The 26,055-nt window shown below is 40.9% G+C and overlaps 1 protein-coding gene across 1 annotated transcript; it reads right to left on the reverse strand.

Moving 5' to 3' along the window:
- Positions 1-629: 629 nt before the first annotated feature.
- LOC149007334 (ARF guanine-nucleotide exchange factor GNL2-like) lies at positions 630-4,897 on the reverse strand. Its single transcript, XM_089164761.1, has 2 exons — positions 3,819-4,897; positions 630-3,726 (listed from the first exon to the last, which is right to left on the reverse strand). The coding sequence occupies exons 1-2, from the start codon at positions 4,895-4,897 to the stop codon at positions 630-632; spliced, it is 4,176 nt and encodes a 1,391-aa protein (XP_089020887.1).
- Positions 4,898-26,055: the final 21,158 nt, after the last annotated feature.

The raw sequence follows: 26,055 nt of genomic DNA on the forward strand, positions 1-26,055 counted from the left end.
CAAAAATACCATTATTTCTTATGCTAAGCTTGACAAAAATCTAGTTTTAGGGACTGCATTTACTCTTGAATTCATGCATGGAGTACAAGGTTTTCATTCATGCATGAAAAATTTGAGACTATTAGAGAGGCAGTATACAATGGTCCTATAAGCAAAGCTTGATAAGACTGAGATGGTTCATTTCAATTGGGTTGAACAATGTATTTATATTCAAGAATGCTTGATGATTAATGAGGTCAAACACATAGTATAAATATTAAAAATCATGTCTAAATAGTTTGGCTGAGTTTCTTTTTTTGATAAAAGACTGAGTTTCATTCCGGACTAGATTGGTTTGGATAAGTTACTTTTTGTTATTTTACTTAGCTAAGTTAATTGAGAGAAAGATTAGGTGGGTGATTTGGTAATCAAAACCCAAATCTGAACAATGTAGTAGTTTATCCAAGAAAAGAAAAAATATGAATAAGAAAGCAGTAGAACATCAAAGAAAGAACAAATTGGCTGTCCAAGACTTGTGATGATTTAATAAGTTGATTTTTTTTTGAGGAAATTGAATTAAGATATCAATGATGCAAAAAGAAAAAACAAAGAAAGAAAAGAAAAATCTATATAAAAGAAGATGCCTTGTTTTACAACTCTTCCTCTGGAAACAGTTCCTCCTTCAATGAAGGAACAATCCATTGTATCTGAACATGGGTAATATCCCATAAATCATCACCTTCCTTTTGCACCAAAATCTCCTTCTCCTTCATTTCTGAGATCATCTTCTTCAACATTACGGGAACTAACTCTGGCAATGTTGATTGGACATTGTCACCCAAATTGATTTTCATACATGTATCCATCCTTCTCAGTACCCCTAACCAAAATGTCCTGAACCCAGAATTCTGTGACAATGGTACCAAGAATTGTAAGAACACTTCAGTCAAAAGTTCCATCGCCATACTAAATGTGCCTTCCATGCTTCTCATCTCCCTCTCAGCATTCTCCCTCCTAGAGTACTCAATCATCTTTTCATGTAAATCATCAACCATTGCAAATATCACAAGGTTAAAAATATGAATACAGTTAGATGTGAAACCTAGTGCTTCTGCTAGCTTGAAGCTTTGCTGTAAGGCAGATACCGCTCGGTTTCTTATCTCCTCTCGTCGAACTAGGCTTGATTTTCTAAGGGCATCTGCGAGTTTGACAAATGCGTTACTCGTGTTCAAGGAATTCGATTGCTTTGACCCATCCTCAAGGGAGGAGTTACTCGTGTTACTCATGCAGCTCCCAGTATCAGAATTTTCACTACTGTGCCATTGCACTAACAAATTTGTAGACTCTGCCATTAGATCTATTAATTGCCAACTCTTATCAAGGGGAATGATCTTTAGAGCAGCATATCCAAATGCACAATCGATACAATATGCATAGTTCATTAGTGAGAGATGTGTGCCATCTGACATCAACAAAATCAAAGACTCAACTCCTTGCTCGTAGGTTTCAGGATGTCGGCCTGCAACTGACAACAAATGCAAGACGGATTTCCATCCAATGTGTGTTTGCAAATTTGAGGGGTACTCAGTAAGAATCTTTGCAACAGCTTGTACTATGCTCTCGCAACATGAATCAAGGATTTCTTTATCAAGCTTCCACATCAAGTTTATGGACTTGAAGATTATCTCCTCAGATATTTTCTCAGATTGGGATGAGCCAAGAAGCTCGAGGCAGACCTTGAACATGCCAACAATGGCCTTTTCTGAAAATGGGCAAGGAGAAAAGAGGGGGAATTGAGCAACCAAAAGTAGGTAATCATGGAAAACTGGCCAAAAGGTTGAGAACTTGTTAATGTTAGCAAGAGTAATAGTGATGATCAAATCCCAACAAAATCCAACTGTTTCCTCTTCTTCAATTGGGGTGCTAAATTTTTGGCCTCTCCCAGCAGCAGCAAATATCAAGGACCGTCCAAGATTCAATAAGGATTCCTCTGACAAGTTTGTGCTATTGTTAAAAATGTTACCTATTCTACATTGTTGAATTACCTTCAAATTATGTTCAAATTCACCACCTGAATGGACCATAGAATCTTCACTGCTTTCTAGTGAAAGGAATTGTGAGAATCGTCCAATCATACCAAAGCTTTGACGGCTACTACCAGATACATGGTCAGAAAGTTGGCAAACAACTCCTGATTCTGACTTGGAGTGCATTGGATAGTCTACTAATGAGGTAGGAACATTGTTAGGCTCCAAAACAGACTGGGGAAGTACTTTAAGCCTCTTTAGCTTCAATAAGCAATCCACAATAGTCCTCCATCCCCCTCGAACTGATTTACCAAATCTGTTTCCGATGGTGAAGGCAGAAACAATTGCCATTCTTGGCTTTAATTCATTACTAAATGCATAAAGTGTCTCCTCTGGTGAAGCATAAGGATTTAAGAGTGTAGTGAACTTGCAAAAGGAAGCAATGACCTCATCAAGTGTATCTTCTAGCCCAAATTGAGAGATCTTTGCAATTGAAAACATCCCTTCAATACATTCGTGGAGGATGTCATCTTCATCAGCGTGCTCAAAAATTGCAGCAATGGTTGCAACAGAAGTTCCAGCAATGGAAGCAAACATATCTCTTGCGAGTTGGCATTCAAAATCACAAAGAATGAAGGGCCCCATGACTTTTGCCTTACTAATTATCTCCATCCATCGGCGTGGGTCCATCTCAAAAGATGGGCCTGATAGGCCAAATAATGTAATTGCATTATTTGCAATTGACTGGAAGAGATCAGAAAGGTATTCTCTTGGAAGATCTTTTCCTCCATTAATTGCTCTGTTATTCCTTATAAACTCCTCCTCTGTCATTTTTTTCTTCACTTGTGGATTGTGTTGGTCTGTGTTGAGCATGATTAGAGAATAACAAAGGATGAAGACAGAATCCTTACTCACAAAAATTTCTGAGGATTGTTGATCATAGAATCTTTCTGAAAATGCTTCAAGGATCCTATGAATCTTTTGGGATTCACCTGGTAGCCGAAATGTCTCAAGAAAACTTCGCAAGGCAATATCAAGAATCATACCTAAGAAATCAAATGTTTCGGTGAATTCTTTGAGAACTTGAATGGGCAACTCACCAGGGTCGCCTAGGTAATCTCCGATTGCATTCTTGTCCAAGCCAGGAGTGTAGCGATAAAAGTATGCCAAGGCTTTTGGCTCTGGTGGGTCTTGTAATACATTTGTCAACTTCAAGTATTCCAATCCCTTTTTCTCATCTCGGTTGAAATGGTTAGCAGCAACTAATATCTTCTTCTTCTGTGCTTTCCTTACCCTAACAAACTCAATCCATGATTCCAAATCATCATTGTTGTCAGGGTGCTCTAGCCAAAAAGGTTTGTATTCTGTAATTGCGAATAGATACGGTCCTATAGAACTTGAACCATTCTCCTCCTGAACATTGTCTGCAAGGTTGTGAACAATAACAACTAAGCCTTGAAAGGCTTGGATATGCAAACTTGTCAAAGGGCTACTGAATGGGAATGCAAGCTTGCAAAGCAACCTTCCAATGTCTTCAAAAATGTTCCGACTGAGTGGATCACAATCGTAATTCACATACATTTCAACATGGAAAGTAGGCTGCCTGCAGAAACTAATTATTCCTTCAACAGCAACTTCTTGGAGCTGAGGAGAGCCTCCCCATGAAGCAACTCTGAATAGCACAAATGTAAAGAATGCTTCAAGTTGAAGCCTGATATACCTGTCAATAAGGTATCCCTTTCAATATTCTGTTTCATCTTTCTTTTCATTCTCAATCAAGAAAGTATAAATTGTCATGGAATTTAAGTTTACCTACGGAGAAAATGATAGATGTTGAGAACAGTACTGCAAATCATGGATAACACCAGGGGACTCGAACGACTTCCATAGTAGATTAAATGATAAAAAAGATCATCTTGGATCAATTTTAGAAGCTTTGGGTGATTAGCAATCCCATCTCCACTCAACTCTATTGCAGAATTTATCAAAACAAGCCCAAATAGTTGAACATCCTCATCAGAATTCTGGGTAGAAGACCCATCAGTCTCTGTAATCTCCACAACATTGAGCAAAGAACACAAAAAATGAAAGATATCAACAGCACAACGAGCACCATATCCAGAATCCAAATTCTCGGCATCGTCCGCACTCTCTTTATCCCGCAAATCAATCTCCGGCAACCGAGCAAATATTGTCTGAATCAATTCATGCATAGTGTGCCTAGCATTCCTCTGTAGCAAATCCCCTCTACTAGCAGATTTTTGAACAATTTGGAAACAAGTGTTGACAATGGTACATACAGACTGATCAGTAAGCAAGATGGAAGCTCTATTCTTCAATATTCCAGCCAATACTTGCAAAACCCTCATCAGAACAGCATCTTCAGAAGTAGTATCTGTCATCTCAAGTCTGCAATTTGTAATGCCTGTGATGATAGAATTGATGGCTTCTTTAGCACCAGGTGTTTTTTGGTCAAATATTTCAACTTTAAGTATTTTCAAGATTGATGAAAGTGCTACACCGGTTGCAGCAGCTGGAATTTCATCGCTCTGAATCACATCAAGGAAGGGTGAGAGGTAGATTGCTGGATCAATCGACCGCCATTCTCGTTTTGGATTGAAGATGATAGCACGCAAGGATTTCAGAGAGTGTAATAGAGTGGAATCGTAAATTTCTTCTGTGGAAGAGACGAATTGAGAATATGGATCGTTGCAGCGACGCATCACAGCTATAACTGCTCCTACTTCTGTGTTCAACATGCATGAAATTCCCAATTCTTTTTTCTTCCTTATGGTGAGTTTCTTTATCTTGGGTTGACATGATGAGCTATTTCCTTCTTCTGCAGCTTCTTCTTCTTCTTCTCCTTCGTTCTGATCTCTTGCTTTCGCCATTATTTCTCAGAGAAGGAAGAAAAAAAAAGAGATTTTTGTGAAAAGTTTTTGAAAGGCGGTTAAAGAGAACCGTTTCTGACAATGTATGATGTTAATTTTCTATTCTGTACATGATTTAGGAGAGTAAAATTTGGTTTAAGACCCGATTAATTGGGAAATAAAATAGCCTAATTATTTGTTTAATAAGCGGTTGATGTGTTAGTAGCTTATGTGGCTTCGTCCTTCTGGGTCAATGGACTAAGCCTTCAATGGTAAATTCACAAATTGAGTAGTAAAAAAAAGGTGAGATCTTGCATATATATATATATATATATATATCATACTACTATTATAAAGGCATGTCCTCTTCTTTTTTTGCAAATTTTTTTCTATCCTTTTCTGTCTTTATCTTTTTTCTAAATATCAATAATGTTGTACTATTTTCTATTTATTTACTTATTTTTGCAAGGATAATTTGGACATTTTAGCCATAAATTATTATCAATTTATCAATAATTTTAATCCCTCTCTGAATTTCTCTCTCCAAGTGTATCTTTCACTTGGCTATTATATCATTTACTTTTGTTCAAATGTCATGTTTTTTATATTAATTTCTTTTCCATTTTATTTTATTTTTTACAAATTCTTGGTACCCTTTATATATATTTTTTATTTAAATGCATAAAATCAAATCAAGAAAGAAATATTTATTAAGAATTAAAAAGGAGAGTAAAAGATATCTCAGTCTTTCTTTTTATTTTCTTTTTTATTTTTTTCATTTAAAATAGCTTTCTTTATTTAAATTTTCTGCAATTTTATTTAATTTTTTTTACAAATCTTAGTACCCTCTCTATATATTTTTATTTAAATTTATAAAATCAAATCAAGAAAGAAATATTTATTAAAAAGGAGAGTAAAAGATATCTCTAAGGAAGAAGGGTTTTTTTTTTTTTTTTGCCTATGTTTTCCTTTCATTTTTCACTTTAATCTTCCTCTCTACTCTTTAAAAGACCATGGTCATAGTGAAAGGAGGTTCTTCGTCCTAAGGCCCAGAAAAGACTTAGAAGAGGGTCCTTCTGCTTCCACATCTGTGGTTAACAAGGACCCTAAGCACTCTGCTCATCCCGGCCAAAGCTCTAGTGGTCGTTCCGATGATACCTACGAAATGTTTTCTGGTCGTGAACCTACTGGCAATGATGAAGTAGATGTTGAATCCCGACCTGATGTAGCTCATGCATGCTTTAAGGCTGAGAATTAGCTCAAAGCAACTTCGCTTCTTTTTTCTCAAATTTTCTCAACTTCCTCAGATAATGGAAGATGGAGCAAGGGTTTCTCTACAATTTCTCCCAACTTCCTATCGAAGGGAAGACGTAGCAAGGGTTTCTCTCAATCTTTCTCAACTTCTTCAGTCACAAAACAAAGTTTCTCTCTCGAAGGAAAGACGGAACAAGGGCTTCTCTCTTTTCTCAATTTCCTCAGTTCGATGGTTCTATTTTTTTAATTGGTGTCATTCCATAGAGAATTTTTTGAATTTTAACGGTTTTATTTTGGCTTGGACAGGTTAGCATACCTTATATTTGTGAGAATGTAATATGATTGGTGAGTTGTGCAAATTCAAGAATATTTTTCCTCCATACAATCCTTAAATTTTATATAAAGCTGCTGATGCGTCCAAAATCTGCCCACCCCTAAAACCCCCCCGTGTTGTCTCGCAAAACAAAAGCGTCAGATGTGGCCCGACCGCTGGGGTCGGGAGTCCACCTCCGAAGGCTAAGTCAGTTGATGAACTTAATCACAAACGGCTCTGCTAGAAGCACAAAGCTAATGAATGAAGAAACAGGAAAGGTGATCTAGATAGCAGACGCCGATAGTTTGGATCTATCGCATGTATCCGAACCCGAGTCTCGGATAGTATTCTTTTTGATCGATTGATCCGTCCCTCACCTTGTATGGTAGTGAGGTTTATATAGAGTGTACCTTCGAATCTCCTTCGTTGGATGCACTCGAGCCTTCTTCGGGTAGTCGTTGGATCTCATCAATAAGATCCGTTGAGCGATAGACTTCTACTAGTTTGGACTAGTAGAGGACTCCTGAGATAACCGTTAGGTTATGCGATAGTTATCCCTTTGATGATGATTATCCGCAGCCGTCGCTTGAGTCTCCTGTCATCGGGGTGATTATCCTAATCCATAAGTAAGATTAGGGCACGCTTGCAGCGAATAATCTTTCTTCTTCACAAGCCATCTTCCGGCTCCGGCTCGCTCGGGAGCGATTCGGTTTTCTCCGTCTCGACCGGGGTCGAGGGTCGGACCAGGTATGAACCCGGTCAGATCATAAACTCTCCATATCACGAGCCCCCTAGACCAAGCGTTCGGTCGATCCCGAGGGCTTGGTTTTTAACCGGGTTCGTCGTCGGTGATGATCTCTGCGTGCTTCATTAAATGTCATATCACATTTAATGCGGTGGTCACTTTTCCTCGAGCGTTGTGAGTGTAAGGCCACATGTCTTCGTTGCGGTTGATCTCGTCGTGGCTCACGCCATCCAAGCGACGGTTTCCGAACGCCTATTTCGGATTCGTGAGTTCAAACTTTCAAAACGTCTTTGAATCTTGATCGTTGATTTTGAATCAATCTCGATCGTTCAGATTCCCGAACACTCGTGCGGGAGTTTTAAAAGCGTTCGTTGTCCTCGTAGGTTTCATTCTTCCCGTCTGGAATTTGAACCTTTGTTGTCCGCTTCGCGCCTTCCCGCTCTTAAGCTTCCGTCTCACCAATCAAGTAAGTTTACTGTCTTTTCTTTTTGTAGTTTATCAAACGAGTAATGGCGGACGATAGGGCTTCTTTAGTACCCCATGTTGGTGATAGCAATGATGCTTTTGCTTCTCCCCGCTCCCGAACAGTCGGATAGTGATAACAAAACCCTAACCGTCCTCTCGGGCAGAGTTCGCTGAAGTTTCTCAAAAAGGTTTTGAAAGAAAAACCGAAACTTCCCCTGTCCTTGTCGAGTCCGGGTCTTCCAAGATCGTCGAGTCTTCTAGGCAGCCTCAAACCTCCAGGTCCAATGGTGGGCTCTGCTCTCTGTTCCTTCCATTTATAATGGAGAAACCCTTCTTTCAGCTGTCCAAGATTTTGACCTTCCTTCCTCATATCAGGTTAGGGCTCCCCACCCCGATGAGAGGGTTGATTCATCCCTTTCGGGTGAATTTTCTCCGTACATAGATGCACCGGAAAGCGGGGTTCGCTTTCCCTTTTTTAACCTTTATTCTCCGCAGCTTTGAATCACCGGAACATTTGTCTCGGAATGCTCCTCCCCAATAGCCGGCATCTCATCGTCGGCTTCTTGGGTTTGTGTTTTGAGCTTGGCATCACGCCATCTCTTTCTCTTTTTGTACATTTTCATGTTCTTTCTATCTCCCATCCTCCCGGATGGGTCTTTTTCCAAACGCAATAAGGCTGAACTTGATTAGAGGGGCAGCATCCTTGTCAAAGGAACTTGCCCTTCTAATCACAAAAGATGGCGCGAACGATACTTTTTCCGTCGAGCGCCTCCATCAGATCTTAACTTCCCGACCACCGGAGGAGGTTTACTTCTTCGTCCGAAAGTAACCGAGGCCTTCCCTTATCCAGAGAAGACGAGGCGGCCATCGTGAAGATCAAATCCATTCCGTGGTATCAAGAGATACATGGATATGAAATGGAGTATAACTCCATCCTTCAAGATCGGGGCTTGGCTCATTGTGAGCTTCTAACCATCATCCTTTGATTTGACTCAAGTGATATGTCTTGAATTCTGATTCTTGTCCTTCTTCTTTGCAAGGCCTCCCGTAACGAACCCCGAAAGCTCACGGGTGAAGGCCGCTAGGGCCGCTGTGACAGCCGAGCAACGATCGCCTGTGGTCTTGACTCGCAGATCAAGAGGCTTCTCTTCCCTCTCCCGACCCCTCTTACAGGGGTATCGGAATATCGGCCCATAGCCGATGCTTCGGGTAAAGGGAAGAAACCAATGGTGGAGAGGGCTAACGTCTCCTCCTCCGTCCGAACCAAGAGGGAGGCATGACACAATTGATGCTCCCTCCAACAAAAAATCCAAAGCTTCGACGGATGGTGAGGAAGTCTTCATCCCCCATTGGACCCCGAAGATGACCGACAGGGTCACTCGGATCCCGAGAAAGCCGCAGAGTGGAGCTCCCTAGCCTTGCTCCTTCCGATCGCCAGGAGTTTGAAGCCCTTGATGACACCTCCCTTGTTAGTCAATCTACAAGGTACCGGTCTTCTTGCTTACTTATGTTTTCATAACTTCTTATGACTTCTTCTCGATATCTTCCGTCTTCCCAGAATGCCGTGTTGAGCTTTTATCAACACATGGAAGCATTGAGCCGGGTTGGTCGCACCAGCTCCTTGCCGCAAACTTGTGAAGAGAAATTGGCCAAGGCCAATTCTCGAATAGACCAACTGACCGCAGCCTACCGTGGAGCTGCAGAAAAGCATGAGAAGAAGTGATCTCCCTCAAGGAAACTCTTGAAGCTTCGAGAATTCGTGTCTCTCGGCTGCCGAGCGCGAGGCCAGAAGCAAAAGGTAGCTGCCACGTTGTTTGGTGACAGCCTTGAAATCAAAAGTAGGGAGCTCGAAGAACATCCGAAGTTGGCAATCCCTAGCAAGCCCGAGCATATAAAGCCGACCTTCGGAAGGAGTGCATTCGGAAATACCCGAACAGCGTACCTTTCTCCGAATTGCTAGGTTTCTACAACATTCAAGCTTATCGCATGGGGCGAACGACGTTTGGGAGCAGATCCTTGGAACGATCCCAAACTTCGACACGCTCCTTTTGTGAGGTATGCCACCCGAGGTCTTCGGGAAAGTTGGTATGGATCTTCCAGACTGGGCTCAAGGAGTAGATGATCCTTTTCCAGCTGACCCTCAATATGAGGCATATCTAGATGACGAGCCGGCACTTCCAGAGGAGAAATCACAAGCCGAGGCTCAAGTTGTTGCTGTAGAGGATTCAGCCGATGCCACTCTTGAGGAAGGCTCTTCTCATGGTCCTGAGAAAAGTCCTCCCAACCAGGGCCCCTCAGGCAACAATGAAAAAAAGGCTTAGGGAGTTGTTCTTTTGTAAAGATGTACCCTCAATTTAATGAATAGACATTTCTTTATTCATGTTGGCCTCAAAATTTCCCCGTCTCCTCGTCGAAGTATTGCCTTGAATATCAAAGTATTAATGATAAAACTTATCACTTAACTTTTCATTCCTCGCCGAATAATGATCTTATAGAAATATTGTGAAGATGCGTTTCGGGAAGATGCGTTAATCTTCCCCACTACTTCATTTATTGCAAAGTCCGCACGTTTCCCTTCGCGAAGTTCAAACGTTTTCCCGCTTTTGTGTACCATTCACCGTTTCCAATAAATCGGAAATACATCCATTATTTTAATGGCAGGCGACGATTGGAGGTTTCTCTCGCATCGGTGCTCGCTTCCACATGTTTCCATGTGGCATCCCTTCGACCGTTGATCTTGCTTTTTGCGGATTTCGAAGCGTCGTTTCAATCTGGGTCGTCGGTTGTCCTTAGCCTTCAACCGTCGTCTTATACCCGAGGCTATTTAAAGCCTTCGTGGGTACTCTCCATCTATCCCGACTTCGCAAGATAGATTTGCTAAAGTGCCAAAGCAACCTTTCGTCCTTCGGCCCGCTCCGTATTCCTCGTACTCCAACGACAGCTCTATCCATTTCCGAACAAGTGAGTTTTTTGATTTCTCATCTCTTTCCCCTCTTCCCCCCGAAGTAAACCGCACAGTAGTTATACTTGGGGTTTAGTTTGTGGTCCGTCGAAGCTTTAGAAAACTAGGGTTTCCCCATTGTTGCCGCCGCTTATTTCTCAGACCGATACGGCTGTTTTTTGTTGTTTTGCATAGTGGCTCCCAAGATCAACCCGAACTTTATCGAGCAAAATCTCGTAAGAATAGCGTTCCGTCGGTGGTGGTTGGGGCCAGTCTTGTGGGTTTCAGCTAGTGAATCCTCCAAGCGTAAGGCGATCGCTGGCGGTGAATCTTCAAGTCGATTCCCGCAGCTTCGTTGATGCCGTCCCTCCGCCTCCTTTGCCCGAAGTGACCGCTCGTCTTTCCCAGGAAGATCTTGATCACTCCGCTGCCGATGGTGCTGCCGGCAATCCCGCCGGTGAGCCTCATTGGTGAGCTCACAGTGCACCCCCGAAGAAGACTCTTCGGGCATCCGAGGCAACTATGTTGGCGTCTCGATGAAGGTGTGGTCCCAGCAGGTGCTGCTCCTATTTCTAACTCTAGTGCTTGTTTGGCATCCTCCTCCTCTCCTTCCGAGTTGGAGGATTTTGCCACCAGAAGCGCCGTCGGGTGACAAGTGATGAAGCTCACCTTTGCTTGGTGTAGTTCATCCTTCTCATCCTTCGCTCAATTAGTGTCAAACGAGTTTGACAGAGCGTTGGAATGGTGTACCGCCGCTCGAATGACTTCCGAGAGCGCAGCTTCTTTCCAAACTTCCAGATGAAGTCTTTACGAAGTCACCGGTGATGTAAGTCTTTCTTCATTATCCTCCGATTTTGAAAAATTACTTTTCTCGCTCCTCGCTAACTCGAAAGTTGTTTGCAGGAGTCTTGCTGGTAACTTCCACAACCAAGCGGAAGCATTACTAGACTCGGTAGGTTGAGCAATGAAGTTTCTAGGCTTCGGGAAATCTCTGAAGCTAAAGATGTTGAGATTGCTCGCCTTCGGAATCTAGCTTGGGAGGTGGCAGGAGAAAAGAATTCGATGATTGGTCGTCTTCGGTCGGATTTGGATGATGCCGGGGATAAGATCCGGCGGCTGGAGCGGACAGTTGGAAAGTCGGGAGCTAAAGGATCTGAAACATTACCCGAAAGGCAAGCTGTATTTCTTTGCCCGAATCCCTTCCAATCGATGTTCGCAGAGCCTCGTCTTCAAGTATTTACACAAGAAGCCTTTTGTTGATATGCTAAATGCTTATAACTTGCAAGCGTATCGGGATGGTGAGAACGAAGTATGGGAATCAATATTAAGGAAAGATCCTCATTTTGATACGACTCCCTACAAGGTCGTTTGCCATCCCGAAGTATTTACCGACCCGGGTATTCCTCCTCCCGATCGGACCAAGGATAAGATTGATCCTCCACCTTCCGATCCGGATATTATGCAATATCCTGGAAGATTCTCCAGTTTATTCTCCGCTGGAAGAAGTCAATTATGACGAGCTTGTGCCGAATGCGAGTTTGGTCGAGGACCATTCTTCTCCCGGACAAGTTGGACAAAGAGTATGAAATTGCGGAGGATTTTCCGAATATCGAAATATTTTTGTAATCCTCATTTCTTCTCTTCTTTTCCTTGACTCCCCACCAATGGTTGACTCATATGTTTGTTCTAGCAAAGTCGCGTCGATCTTGTATAACTTGTTAACAATCATTGTAATGACTTTCTTCTTTGATCAAAGATTGTATCCAGCTCTTGTAATTATTTTGATACCGGCCTCTTTGGATCTTCTCAAGAAATAAGAAATTACTTTATCTTTGAACTTTGCTAGCCACTTGAATCGCCGTTGCATTAGGTCTTAGTTGTCCGAAACAATGCCTTTACTTAAGGATTTTCGGAGAAATACAATAAGTCTGAGAAGGAACTCACTCAGGTTCTAAACCGATGCCTTATACTTAAGGATTTCCGGAGAAATACAATAAGTCCGAGAAGGAACTCACTGGGTTTTAAACCGATGCCTTATACTTAAGGATTTCGGGAAAAATACAATAAGTCCGAGAAGGAACTCACTCGGGTTTTAAACCGATGCCTTATACTTAAGGATTTCCGGAGAAATACAATAAGTCCGAGAAGGAACTCACTCGGGTTTTAAACCGATGCCTTATACTTAAGGATTTCCGGAGAAATACAATAAGTCTGAGAAGGAACTCACTCGGGTTTTAAACCGATGCCTTATACTTAAGGATAATTCAAAAATTCAATAAGTCTTGAAGGAACTCACTCGGATATCAAACCGACGCCTTGCAAAAGGAACTCACTCGGATTTTCATCCGATGCCCCGACTTAAGAAAGTTCGAAAAATTTTCCATAAGCGTTGAAGTGTTGAAGGACCCACACGAATTTTCATCCGATGCCTTATAGTTGGATCTTGTTCTTGAATGTGGTGTATGATGCCCCCAATCAAAAGATAGTTTGTTGAAAACCAAAAATTGCATTGATTGAGTTGAAAATGATTACATCACGAACAAAATCGAAATCATCCTCAAGGATAAAACTTTTTGAGATGCCTAGCATTCCACGAACGGTCCAACTCTTTCTGGGAATCAATGTTCTTCAGCCTGTAAGCTCCTGAACCGACCGGTTTAACAATCATATAAGGTCCTTCCCGGAAGGGTCCAACTTTCTTTGGTGAGCGGGTCGGAAGCTAGGTGTTTCTCAACACCAAATCTCCGGCTAAGTACCGACGATTCTTCACTCGAGTATTATAATGAGACACTATCCTTCTTTGATAATGTTGAGTTCGTGCTATTGCCTTTGCCCGAACTTCGTCCAACAAATCAAGATTATCAAGCAGTCCTTGTTCATTTGCTTTTTCCTCGAACTCACGATCCCGTAACGTCCCCGCCATTATCTCCACAAAGCCAATGCTTCGGATCCATATGCCAACCTGAATGGAGTTTCTCTTGTAGGTGTTCGAACCGTAGTTCTATAAGCCCACAAGACATTATGTAGTTCTTCGACCCAAGAAGCTTTGTCAGCTCGAGTCTTCTCTTTATTCCTTCCAAGAGCGTTCGGTTAGTAACCTCTACCTGGCCATTGCTTTGGGGGTATGCTACCGAGGACATACGATGCTCGATCATATATGTTCCACGAATTGCTCGAATTGTGGACAGAACCGAGTGCCATGGTCAGTGACAATTATCTTTGGAATCCCAAAGCGATATATGATTGATTCAAGCACAAATTTCTCCACTTTTTCTCGCAATTGTCGCCAGGTAACGGCTTCTACCCATTTTGTGAAGTAATCAATTGCTACTATCGATATTCCCGTCCGCCCGATGCCTTGGTGAATTTGCCCATGATATCAATTCCCCACATTGCAAAGGGAATAGGATTTAGAATTGAAGTCATAATTTCCGCCGGGCGCTTCGACATCGTAGCATGAATTTGACAGTTATTACATCGACGAACGTAGTCCATAGCAGCCTCTTGGATCTTAGGCCAATATAACCCAAGCCTTAGAATTTTGTGGGCCAGGGCTCGCCACCCATGTGAGCGCCACAAATTCCTTCATGAACCTCACCAAGCTGATTTTGCTCCTTCGGGGCCTATACATCTCATAAGGGGTCCAGCATAAGATCTTTTGTATAGTCTCCCATTCCGAATGACAAATCTAGCTGATCGAATCTTGATCAACCTTGCCTCTACTTGGATCCTCGGGTAACTTGTCATCTCTTAGATATTCGATTATTGGATCCATCCAAGACGTTCGCTTCAATATAAGAAATTTCTTTCTCATGATAACTTGGAAAAGTTACCTCTTCAATGTAGACCGAAGGGTCTAGATTCTTTTCCTTGGCATTGGCTAGTCGGGATAGCTCATCTCGCCACTGAATTTTCATTCCTCGAAATTTGAGATATCTTCAAATTCCGAAATTGGTTCTCAAATGCCCGCACTATCTCCCGATATTTTTGCAAGCGTGGTTCCTTAATGCCATACTCCCCCGGACTTGGTTGACTATAAGCCGAGAGTCACTATAAATAGTAACATCTGCAATAGCTAATGCCTTTGACAACCGAAGTCCCGCTATCGAGGCCTCATATTCCGCTTCGTTATTACTTGCATCAAATGCGAATCTTAAAGCATATCGAATAATAAATCCTCTGGACTTTTTAATAAAATTCTAGCGCTTGCTCCATCTTTATTACTCGAACCATCCACATATACCTCCCAAGTGGTTGGTATAATGGGATCCTCAATGGTGGGTTCCACTGGTGCAGTAGTTTCTACTACAAAATCGGCTAATGCCCGAGCCTTGATTGCAATTCTGGGCTTAAAGCTCACTTGGAACTCACTTAGCTCAACCGACCAGATACCATCCTTCCGGACAAATCAGGTTTGTTAAGAACTTTACTAAGAGGAAAAGTTGTAAATACCTCAATTGGATGAGCCCGAAAATATGGCCTTAGCTCCTGCGGCCATCATGAGAGCCGACCGCCCTCAATCTGCGAATATCTCGTCTCCGCATCTAGCAACACGTGGCTTACATAGTAAATCGCCACTGTTTCTTATCTTTCTCCCGAACAAGTACTGCACCGACCCCAAAGGGATGTTGCTAGATATAGCTGTAATATTTCCCCTTCTCCGGTCCGGACAGATCTGGTTGTCCAAGTGCTTCTTTTAATTCCTCAAAGCTTTCTCGCACTCTTCAGTCCACTTTGCTTCCTTACCGCCCTTCAGTCTTTAAGTGCCTTGAAGAAAGGCAAACATTTTCTCCGGACTTGGAGATAAATCGATTTAAGGCAAGAACTCTTCCCACCAAACATTGTACATCCCGACGGTTTTGGGAGCCTCCATATCAATCGAGCTTGTATTTTGGCAGATTTGCCTCAATTCCCCTCGTGATACCATGAAACCCAAGAATTTGCCCGAGGAGACTCCAAAGGCACATTTTCGGGGTTCAACTTCATTTGATGTTTCCTCGATCGAGAAAACCTCACCAAATCTGCATTATTTGCTTTTGTAAAGCTTTTCACAAGCATGTCGTCAACATATGCTTCAACATTCTTTCCTATCAGCTCTTTGAAAATCTTGTTGACGGCCCTCGATATGTTGCTCCTACATTCTTCAGGCCAAAAGGCATGACATTGTAATAATAGCTTTCGCGATCAGTCATGAAAGCCATATACTTCTCATCCTCCTTATTCATAAGGATTTGATTATACCCCGAGTAGGCATCCATGAAACTTAAAGTTTCATATCCTGCAGAGCATCTATCAAGAGGTCAATCCGAGGCAATAGTAGCAATCTTTTGGGCAAGCTTTGTTTAGATCCGTGTAGTCTGTACACATCCTCCACTTCCCATTTGCCTTTTTCACCATCACCACGTTGGCCAACCAAGTTGGGCACTCGATTGGTTCTATGAAACCGAATTCTTAAGTTCTTCAACTTCGTTCCGAACGGCTTCATACTTTTCAATAGAGAAATTTCTTCTTTTCGTATCCTGGTTTCGCCTTAGGTCTATCGAGTTTGTGCTCTGCAATGGCCCGATCGATCCCCCATGTCCTCAGAGACCATGCGAATACATCCTTATTCTGTTGAAGAAATAACTTCAACTCATCTTTAAACTCTTCCACTGCTCGGACCCACATAAGTAATCTTTTTCTCATCCTCGGTACACACTGATTTGCTCCAGTTTCTCCACGGTTCGGGCCTTTCATCTCTGTCTCTTCGATCATCTCGAACTTCTATGGGGAGGGCAGTAACCTTCCTCGACTCTCCTTGTCTTTTAAATAGGCAACATAACACCGCCGAAAGATCTTCCGTCGAGGAGACTTGACCAATTCCCATATCGTCGGGAATTTTATCTTCGGTGCTTTGTCTAAACAATAGCACCTATCTTGGATAAAGATGGTGCGAGAATCATATTATAGGCTGGTAGTTCTCGAACCACCAAAAAATTGATTGACATTGTTTCTTTAGGAAAACTTCCAATGGAAAGATCCAATTGAACCGATCCTTGCTACCGCAGCCCCCGCAAAGCCATATGGTGTGTAGATGAAGGTTTCATCAAGTCCCGATCCACCTTCAATTTTTGATACACTTCGTAAGAAATTAGGTCACTGCACCCCGTATCAATCAATACTCTATGCACTTCCCGCCTGCAATCTCTACCTTGATGACTATAGCATCATCATGAGGTAAACAAACGTCTTTTCATCTTCTTCGCTAAAGGTGATAGAATCTTCACCATTCAGCTTCTTCCGCTCTTCCGGCTCCAAAAATTTGGATTTGGTTTTAAACTCCGGAATGATTCGGGCTCTGGACCCCGAAGATGGTAAGGATCGGTGACCGAGTAGCAGCTTCAATCACCTCCTTGCCTTTTTTGACTTCTGGCCTCCCTCGATCGTTCGAACTAACACGATTTCTTTTAGGGGCAAGCACGTGGCCCACGTGGCTCCTCCTTCTCCTGCTAACAAACGGACGATGTCCCCGAGATATCAATCTCTCAATATCCGCTTCGATGACGACACCATTAGTGTAATGACCATAGTCCTTGTGGAATCGGCAATACTTTTCCCGATCCCGCTGCTCTCCGGTTTCAAAAGATTTTAGCGCCACTCAAAATATTTTTTCTTTTGAGGATATTCAAAATATCGGCCAGGAGCATTCAATGGAGTGTACTCACTTTACGGGGATCTTTCAGTGATCTTACATCTTTTCTTTGGCTTCTCGTCGAGCCTTTTGTTCTTATTGGAGACTTTATTATCTCGATCTAGAATCTCCATGACTTCAGCCTTCCATCTCTGTACCAACTCGATGTCGGGTATATCCCGTAGTAATAACTCTAGGAGTTTCCTTTGTGAGTCCTGATAGAGGGTTCCTGCATCCAAGTTTTCTATCTCCATCGTCATTTGTTGAATCTTTTGAATTCTCGATCGATTCGTTTTTCCTTGTTTGAGAAAGGTTTCTTCCGTTTTCTTGACCTCGTATCCCACTCCGAATCGCCCTATGAATTGGCGCGCCAATTCGTCAAGGTTTACGATCCTTCCCGAGGGGAGGTTAGAAAACCACTTTTGTGCCGCTCCAGTTAAAGATGAACCGAAACCCCGCATAAAATTTCATCGAATTACTTGAAACCGCCATGGTCCGCTGGTAATAGCCAATGTGAGTTGTTGGATCTCCGGAGCCATCGAACGTTGAGAAGGTAGGCAAACGAAAGTTATGGGGAAACCGATATCCCACAATCGGCTCAACAAAAGGAGTCTTCCGAATGACCGAGTAAATATCCTCGCTATTCTTCCCTTAGCCAATTGCCCTAACTTCTCATTGATGTTGGCCAATTCTTGACCAACTGGGTCGGGTGATCTTCAGCAATACGATCACGACCTCGATTAACACGATCATCACGTGCTACTCGATCATCACGAACAGTCCGTCCTTCACGAACTTTTCTCTAGTCACGAACTGCTCGATCATCACGAACGGTTCTTCCGACAGGGTGAGTGAGTTCTTACCCCAAAGATCCAACCTTGTATTTGAATCAGTTGTACTCTCTTGCGGTTTGTCGAACCGATCGCCTCGCCTTGGTTGATCATCAATCCTCCAAGTCCTCGGTCTCCTTCACGGAAATTCCGATCAACATTCCGGTCTTCAGCCATTCTTTGGTCACGTGGTATTTGATCACGTGGCAATGCACGCCTCCTTGAATCGTGTTGATCGGGTTCTTGTGGTAAAACCACTCGTCCGGTGAGCACGCGGAGTGCTTGGCTCACCTCCAAGAGTTGAATCTTTACCCGATCCAATTGATCTTGGATTGTATCAGGAGGAAGATTACGTCCTCCCCGGCCATCATCCACCTCGATAGGATTTTGGCTTTCCGGGGAATATCCGGATTATTCACCCCAGTATCCGAACACCGGAATTGCGTTGTGCAGCGGCTGCTGCGCTGCTGATCTAGTCACCATGGCTTTTTCAAGTCTTTCCCACGGATGGCGCCAAATGATGCGTCCAAAATCTGCTCAGCCCTTAGATCTCCACGTGATGTCCTCGCAAAACAAAAGCGTCGGATGTGGCCCGACCGCTGGGGTCGGGAGTCCACCTCCGAAGGCTAAGTCGCTTGATGAACTTAATCACAAACGGCTCTGCTAGAAGCACGAGCTAATGAATGAAGAAACGGGAAAGGTGATCTAGATAGCGGACGCCGATAGTTTGGATCTATCGCATGTATCCGAACCCGAGTCTCGGATAGTATTCTTTTTGATCGATTGATCCGTCCCTCACCTTGTATGGTAGTGAGGTTTATATAGAGTGTACCTTCGAATCTCCTTCGTTGGATGCACTCGAGCCTTCTTCGGGTAGTCGTTGGATCTCATCAATAAGATCCGTTGAGCGATAGACTTCTACTAGTTTGGACTAGTAGAGGACTCCTGAGATAACCGTTAGGTTATGCGATAGTTATCCCTTTGATGATGATTATCCGCAGCCGTCGCTTTGAGTCTGCTTGTCATCGTGGTGATTACCCTAATCCATAAGTAAGATTAGGGCACGCTTGCGCGGATAATCTTTCTTCTTCACGAAGCCATCTTCCGGCTCCGGCTCGCTCGGGAGCGATTCGGTTTTCTCCGTCTCAACCGGGGTCGAGGGTCGGACCAGGTATGAACCCGGTCAGATCATAAACTCTCCATATCAGCTGCGAGCAAGGTTTAAAGTATCCCACGATACTATACGATACTAGCCGATACGTATCCATATTTGACACAACCGATACGATACATATCGCTACGTCTCTCTATTGAATTGCACTAAAATACATTAGTCAGAACGATACAATAATTGTTACAGGACGATACGTTTCTTAAAATCACTTAACCGATACGATACTCGATACCAATACTTTAAACCTTGGCTAGCTCTCTCTCATCCAAGTGGATTGCTGTGAAAACCGAACTCACTTCATCTGGTTGGCGTTTCTCTCATTCATTAATCTTCCCACTTGCTCTACCCAAAAAGAGAAGTGCAAATGTACTTACTGGACATGTACAACCAAAATAGCCAATTGGAAAAAAAATATATAAATAGAATTTATAAGCAATAGTTATTTTTTGTAAATCGTTTATGGTGAAACAACAGCCTTACTAAATTCTTGGGTGACTGATGCAGATCTATCACTGAGTTGGACCCTTGAGGGTTGGGCCCTTTGTTTGATGGGGTTGTTCCTTATGGGCCTCAAACATGAGTATTGAAGTTGTACTTGGATTTAGGCTTATTTATTTAATTTAAATAATATTTTATTGATTGAATCAAGGGAGTTGTGGTTCAGTTGTTTATTTCTTGATCCAACTTGATTTAGGGTACTTATGTTATCAAACTGGTTTTTTTTTATTTGCATTCCTTTTAGAATTACTTTATAACTGGTTGATTAATTATAGTCCCTACTTTTTCCATTTTATTTTGTTTGATTTGATGTTTCTTGAACTTCTAGCGGAGAAGCACGATCTCTCTCAATCTCCCTCAATCAGTCCTGACTACTGGAAGCTTCTCAATTATTTACAGATCCTGTTAAGGACTCCAAGTTCAACATGTTAGCAATTTCTGTATCTTTTGAATATTTGAGTGAGGTTATTTCTTCAATAAACCTTTTGCAATTCTTCGAGATAGTCAATTTTGTACTCACTAGATAACCTGTGCTTCTGAACCTCCATATGTGTTGGAGAATCATTGTAAATTTATGGGAAGGGCCATGGAAATTCTTCTTAGAGATAGATGCTTGTTGCTTTTGCTTTCGTTACTCTTGGCTTTTCCCTACATGGAGGTGTTAAGTGTACGTACATTATTAATTATTACCTTAAGTTTATCTAGCATTAATTTGATTTGGTGTATCTAGATGCTACTGGTATGTTTTGCATAGCTTAGCCGAATCATATTGCAATTGGATTTAAGTGTCAACTATTTTTTTTAAGCTACAAATAGTTGACTAAGTAGATAATTTTCTTCTAAGAATTGGCTTTGTCATGTCATGGCACCAATCGTAGTCGATAAGTGGTTTGTAAGACTAGGGTGGTGTTCAGGTCCTTTAAAACTCATGATGATGTATTTCAAAATAGAAAAATAGCATCATGACATTTTCTTTGTGACTTTCATACTATTGTAGTTGTTTGAAAAAGAAAATTCCTCAAAAGTCTTGTGATTACATTGTGTTCATGTAAATATTTTGCAATTGTTAATGTATTCTATGTTTATACTATTATCCTTCCTCCTCAGTTAATTGGGGGTTATTGATCTCACAAAGTTGATAATATGCATGTAGGGCATCTTTACAAAACTATTCTCCTTTAGAATGGTCTGGTTATTTTGATCGAGAGGAGGATATGTGCATCCCAGGTTCAAATGATGTGAGTATTTGTTCTATGTTGATTACTTAATAGATATATGTGTTTAAAATTTCTCTAATCCTAATCATTTTTTTTTTCTTTCTTTCTCCCTCTTCTCTCTCTCACTTAAAATAGGTATTTCATATATACGTAGGCCTGTAAACGGACCGGATTCAGCTCGGATACACCAGTATCAAATCCGAATCCGATTAGCAAATCCGCTATCCGAATCCGAAACTTTATCGGATATCCAATAATAATCCGATCCGATGAAATATCCGATTATTGATTGATAATTGTCACTTTTTTACAATTTTTATTATAAATTTCTAATTTCTTATTACCGAATACCGCTATCTGAATCCGATTATCATATATTTTTAAAGAAAAAATGTTAAATACGTTATTCTATTCGGATAAAAATTTATCCGGATATTATTCGATCCAATAAGCAATTATCCGAATCCAAATCCGGTTGCTTAGCGGACAGATACAGATATTTTCCGGTAAGAAAATTTTCAGATACGGATACCCTTAAACGAATGCGAATTCAGAGGCGAATTTCGACCATCCATTTACAAGTCTATATATATGTAGCAAGATTTGAAGGACCAGTTGTTTTTTGTTTTTTGTCTGCATGGAGGTGATTATTCAAGGTAGATGCCTCTATGTCCAATTTCAAACATCAACCAAATAATTGATAAGCTCTTTTGTGAGTCCAGATGACCTCACTATAACCATGAATATTTAACTTACAACTTTTATGATATTTAGTAATTATACATTGTGAAGCCCATTTGCCATCTTCAGCCCAGCTTTTATGGCCCATAACTCAGTCCAGGTAATGTTGTTGCATGGCTTTTTGTTGGCAAGAGCAAAAACTGGTTTTCCCCTACCATGACTGTTTGGTTGATTAAGGTGTTACCAACAAAATGCTATTACACCCAATTGAGGTCCTCCAACCAGCATCCCAAAGGTCTCCTGTTCCAGTAGAATTGCACCCCAAACTTTTAATGAGCAAGAAAAGAACAAATGATCAATTGTTTCTTCACTTATACCATATAATCTACAGGCAATATCGATGATGAGTTGATGACACCCCAAACATACATTTGGTCCTTAGTTTGTAACCCCAAATGGCCTTACTCCACGCCACAATAGCAGCCTCGAGTCTGGATTGATGAGGAAAACAATGTGCTCACATGATGCTTTCCGGCAAAACAATAGTGGTAGGACCTACCTATAAATATTTTAATAAATCAAAAATAAAATTCTTAGTGAGTCCCATCTGAGCCCCACCACCTATGTGTAGTTCAAAAGCGTCAGAAGACCACATTGTTCTCCGAGAAGTTGATTCACACACATAAACCTTCACCTAGGTTGAATTCACTGCTGAGCTAAGACAGAACACACTTGAGTTATATTTTAATTTTTCCTTTCATGAATTATTTATAATAGAGGGAGAAATTAAAAAAAAAAAATTTCAAATCATGTTTCATAATTTCTGATAAAAGATGGAGAAAGAGAAATATATTTTTTAATATCTAATAGCATTTATTTTTATTTTTTTAATAATAGCAATTGCATTTAATGGGATACTATAAATAGGAGAGAAAGGGGTAAAAATAAGAAGAAAAACAAATTCTATAAAAGATGAACATAGAAAATAATAAATATTATTTTTCTCTTTTCTTAATTGACCAAATGTCATGTGGATCCCATGTTAGTTGGATAATATCACTTAACTCCTTCCTTACTTGGCAAATGTATCAAACACCTTCTTTCTGTTAATTTTTCTAATTAAATTTTATTTCTACCAATAATTTTTTTAATTCCAAATTACCCTTAGCTGAAAAGATGTTTTAGTTTAAACTCAAATTACCTTCAAATATCTTAGTAGTTAAAATCTTAAATTATCCTCGGATAATATTATTATTAAACCCAAAAACACTATCAATTATCATGGTATTTTTTTTTAAAGATAAGAATTTTTTGATAGTTAAAAACTTAAAATCCTAAATTACTCTCAATTAATTTTATTCCGAAGACATCAACAGAGACTAAGACCCCAGCAGGGCCGCAATGTACACACATTAAGAACCCAAGACAACTGGGCCCCATTCCATTTATAGACCTCAGAAATCCATGATAGAAAGAAAAGCCCAACAGGGTAACATCAAGCCCTAAAGTGCCACAAGCCCACAGGTGTCCAACATGAAGCACACAAGCACACAAAGGCCATTAAAGGGCAGAGGGGCACAATGAACAATTAGCTCTTTAACAGAAAGCCCATTCAAGAGAAAACGCCAAGAAAGCATCTTCAACCTAGGCAAGGTCCTTACTCTTCCAAAAGGTTTTCCACCGGAGGACTATAAGCCTGGGGGCATTGAACCATGGGGGTTGAGAGTTCTAATGGCACACTTGCTAGAAAACATCCCAGACCAAGATGGTCTACAAACCCAAGAGCCCTTAGAGGCAGAGAGGGGAACCATAGAGATGTTTGGGGCGAAATTGACACGCATTGTTGATGGAGAACTCAAAATCATCTCCTTTCTATCCTGAGGCCAAAGGGGGAGGGAATACCATTAGAGGGTATAGCAAGAATCCAAGGATCAGTCCAAAAGAAAGTTGAACACTCATTCCTTACCTTACGAAGGACCCTATCCTTGAGAGAAGGGGGGGGGGGGGGGGGGGGGGGGGGGGCGGAACCGAGACAATACTTTTTATTACCCTTGATCCCCACTTTTACAAGGTTTGGGAGTCAAAGAAGGAAGCCTTAGGGAAGTACTTGGCCTTCAAAACCCTAGCCGACAAGGACTCCAAAGATGAAATTGGCCTCCGGGCTTGCTTGAGAAGAACCCTGATTATGGAGATTGAACCTCTGATGTCCTAAACCCCTAGCCGAGGAGGGGAGACACGTTTTATCCTAGCTAATCGAAGCACCCCAAGGGTTTCGCCTACATCCTACAAAATTAAGGTAGTTAGCTTTCCATCCATGCAATTTCCGAGAGAATTATCAAGCAAAAATAATTAAATCTTTATTCTTAAAATATTAGAACCCAAATATTAACTTTGAAACAACATTAAAGGAATACCGATGGCCCTAGACAAAGCACCTTGTAAATCAGGACTAAAATTGGCACTAAATTGAATACCACTCTTACCAATCTTGGCCTGAAAATGTGGAGAAGAGATGTAGGCTTGCTTGAATTGTCTCAAATCCTCCTCATAGGCTCTACAAACCCCCCCCCCCCCTATTCTTTAAATCTAGACGTCCTTTTTTATTAAGAAAAAAAAATACAACCCGGAAATATCCTGGGGGGTTTTTATAGGTGGGGGGGGGGGGGAGGAAGATGTCCCCCCAGCCCCCTTCTAATGAAAGAAAGTCATCTAGAGTAAAGAATAAGGTGTATTTTGGGGGTTTTAAAAATAAAATTAACTGAGTAATTTATGGTTTAACTACTAAGATAATTGAAGGTATCTTGGGGTTTTAATTTTAATATTAATATTAATTGAAAGTAGTTTAGCTTAATTTGGGTTTTAACTATAGTGTTTTAGTTTTAACTAAAACATCTTTTCACTTATAAAGGATAGTTTGGGATTTTAGAGAAATATTTAATGATAAAATTAGTAACTGAAAATTGAACAGAAGGGAGGGGTTACTTTTGCTAGGTAAGAAAGGAGGTAAGTGATAGAATTCAACTAAGAGGGGTCAAAGTGTCATTTGGTCAACTAAGAGAGGAGGTAAATGATATTTACCCAAAAACAATATAGAAAATACGGGTGGGTATGATTTCATACAAAGGGGGGAGAAAAAGAAGAAAAAAATAACAGAAAAACTAAAAAAAATCAATATAAATGACTAAAGAGGTAAAACTAATTGATAATTGGCCATTTTAAAATATTTGGGGAGAGAGCTAAAAGCTCACGTTATTTAGAAACATTTGAGAAAGAGAGGAAGAGTAAATATAGAGTAAGTATAGGGAAGAAATGAAATTTTCTCATTTTTTGTTTAGGCTATTAGGTATAAACTTGATGATGTGGCAAACATTGAACGGTACCACCAAAAATTATCCGAAATCTTTGTACAAAAATGTCAAATGATATAGTTTTGGTATTGTATAGATTTGCAAACCTAAAATCATATTATACATTTTATATCTACATTTAGAAAACTGTTACATCGTATAACTTTGTTACGGAAATTGTACATAAAAAAGCTACGTATACGAAACTGATACGAAAATGGTACAAACAGTATATCTAGCGGTTCCACACCCAAAACCATTATTGTCTCGTTAAGCAACGAGACCATTTTTAAAACTGTAACACCATTTTGGAAAGCAGTTCAAAATTGTATGATTTTGATACCAAATTGACACCCTTTGTACCCGTTTCGAAAATTGATCCACTATGATCTATACCGGTGGACCAAATTTCTTTGCTCTTCTCTTGTAGATATCTTCTCTTATATCATGAGTTCATGACATTTCTTGCTTCAAGGACTCTTTCTTTGCTTCTCTTTTGCCTGGGATTTTATACTTTGTAGTCTAGGTAAGTTGTTGGAACTGTTTCAACAATCGGTGAGTCAGCTAGTTCTCGGTTCCAACCAATGCATTAGAATTGATTATTCCAAAGTCGAGCCCAGAGAAAATTTTCCAACCCATATGGTTAGATTCATGACAAATGTCCAATCTAAAAACAAAATCTATATGAATTAGAGAATTTCCTCTGCATATGAATAGAGAATATAGACTCTTCACTCCATTATCATCCTCATCATAAAATCAGTATTTTTAGAACTCAGGGCTGATTCTGGTTGTTGGGTAGGTTTTTAAGTAATAACGATATTCCTGAAGCATTCCCAGCCTACCCAACTCAACTACCCAAGGTCCACATTCAAACTCAGACATTAAATAACAAAAATAGATGGATTTGATTGCTTGACTCACTCCTTACCTGTCTACAGCTATAACACAGAATCAATATAATGAAGCAGTTACTTAATCATGGAGGATTAGCTCAACATTATGAAATTGAATTATCAGAATGAGTATATTGTGTGGCCCATA

This window comes from Hakea prostrata, chromosome 8 (assembly GCF_041222555.1).
Source record: "Hakea prostrata isolate BN-2017 chromosome 8, UWA_Hpros_2, whole genome shotgun sequence".
NCBI classification, from domain to species: Eukaryota; Viridiplantae; Streptophyta; class Magnoliopsida; order Proteales; family Proteaceae; genus Hakea; species Hakea prostrata.

Coding starts and splice junctions, on each gene's coding strand:
- LOC149007334 (XM_089164761.1), bottom strand. CDS start 4,897: ATGGCGAAAGCAAGAGATCAGAACGAAGGAGAAGAAGAAGAAGAAGCT. Junction 3,727..3,818: donor ATCTATCATTTTCTCCGTAG/GTAAACTTAAAT, acceptor CCTTATTGACAG/GTATATCAGGCTTCAACTTG.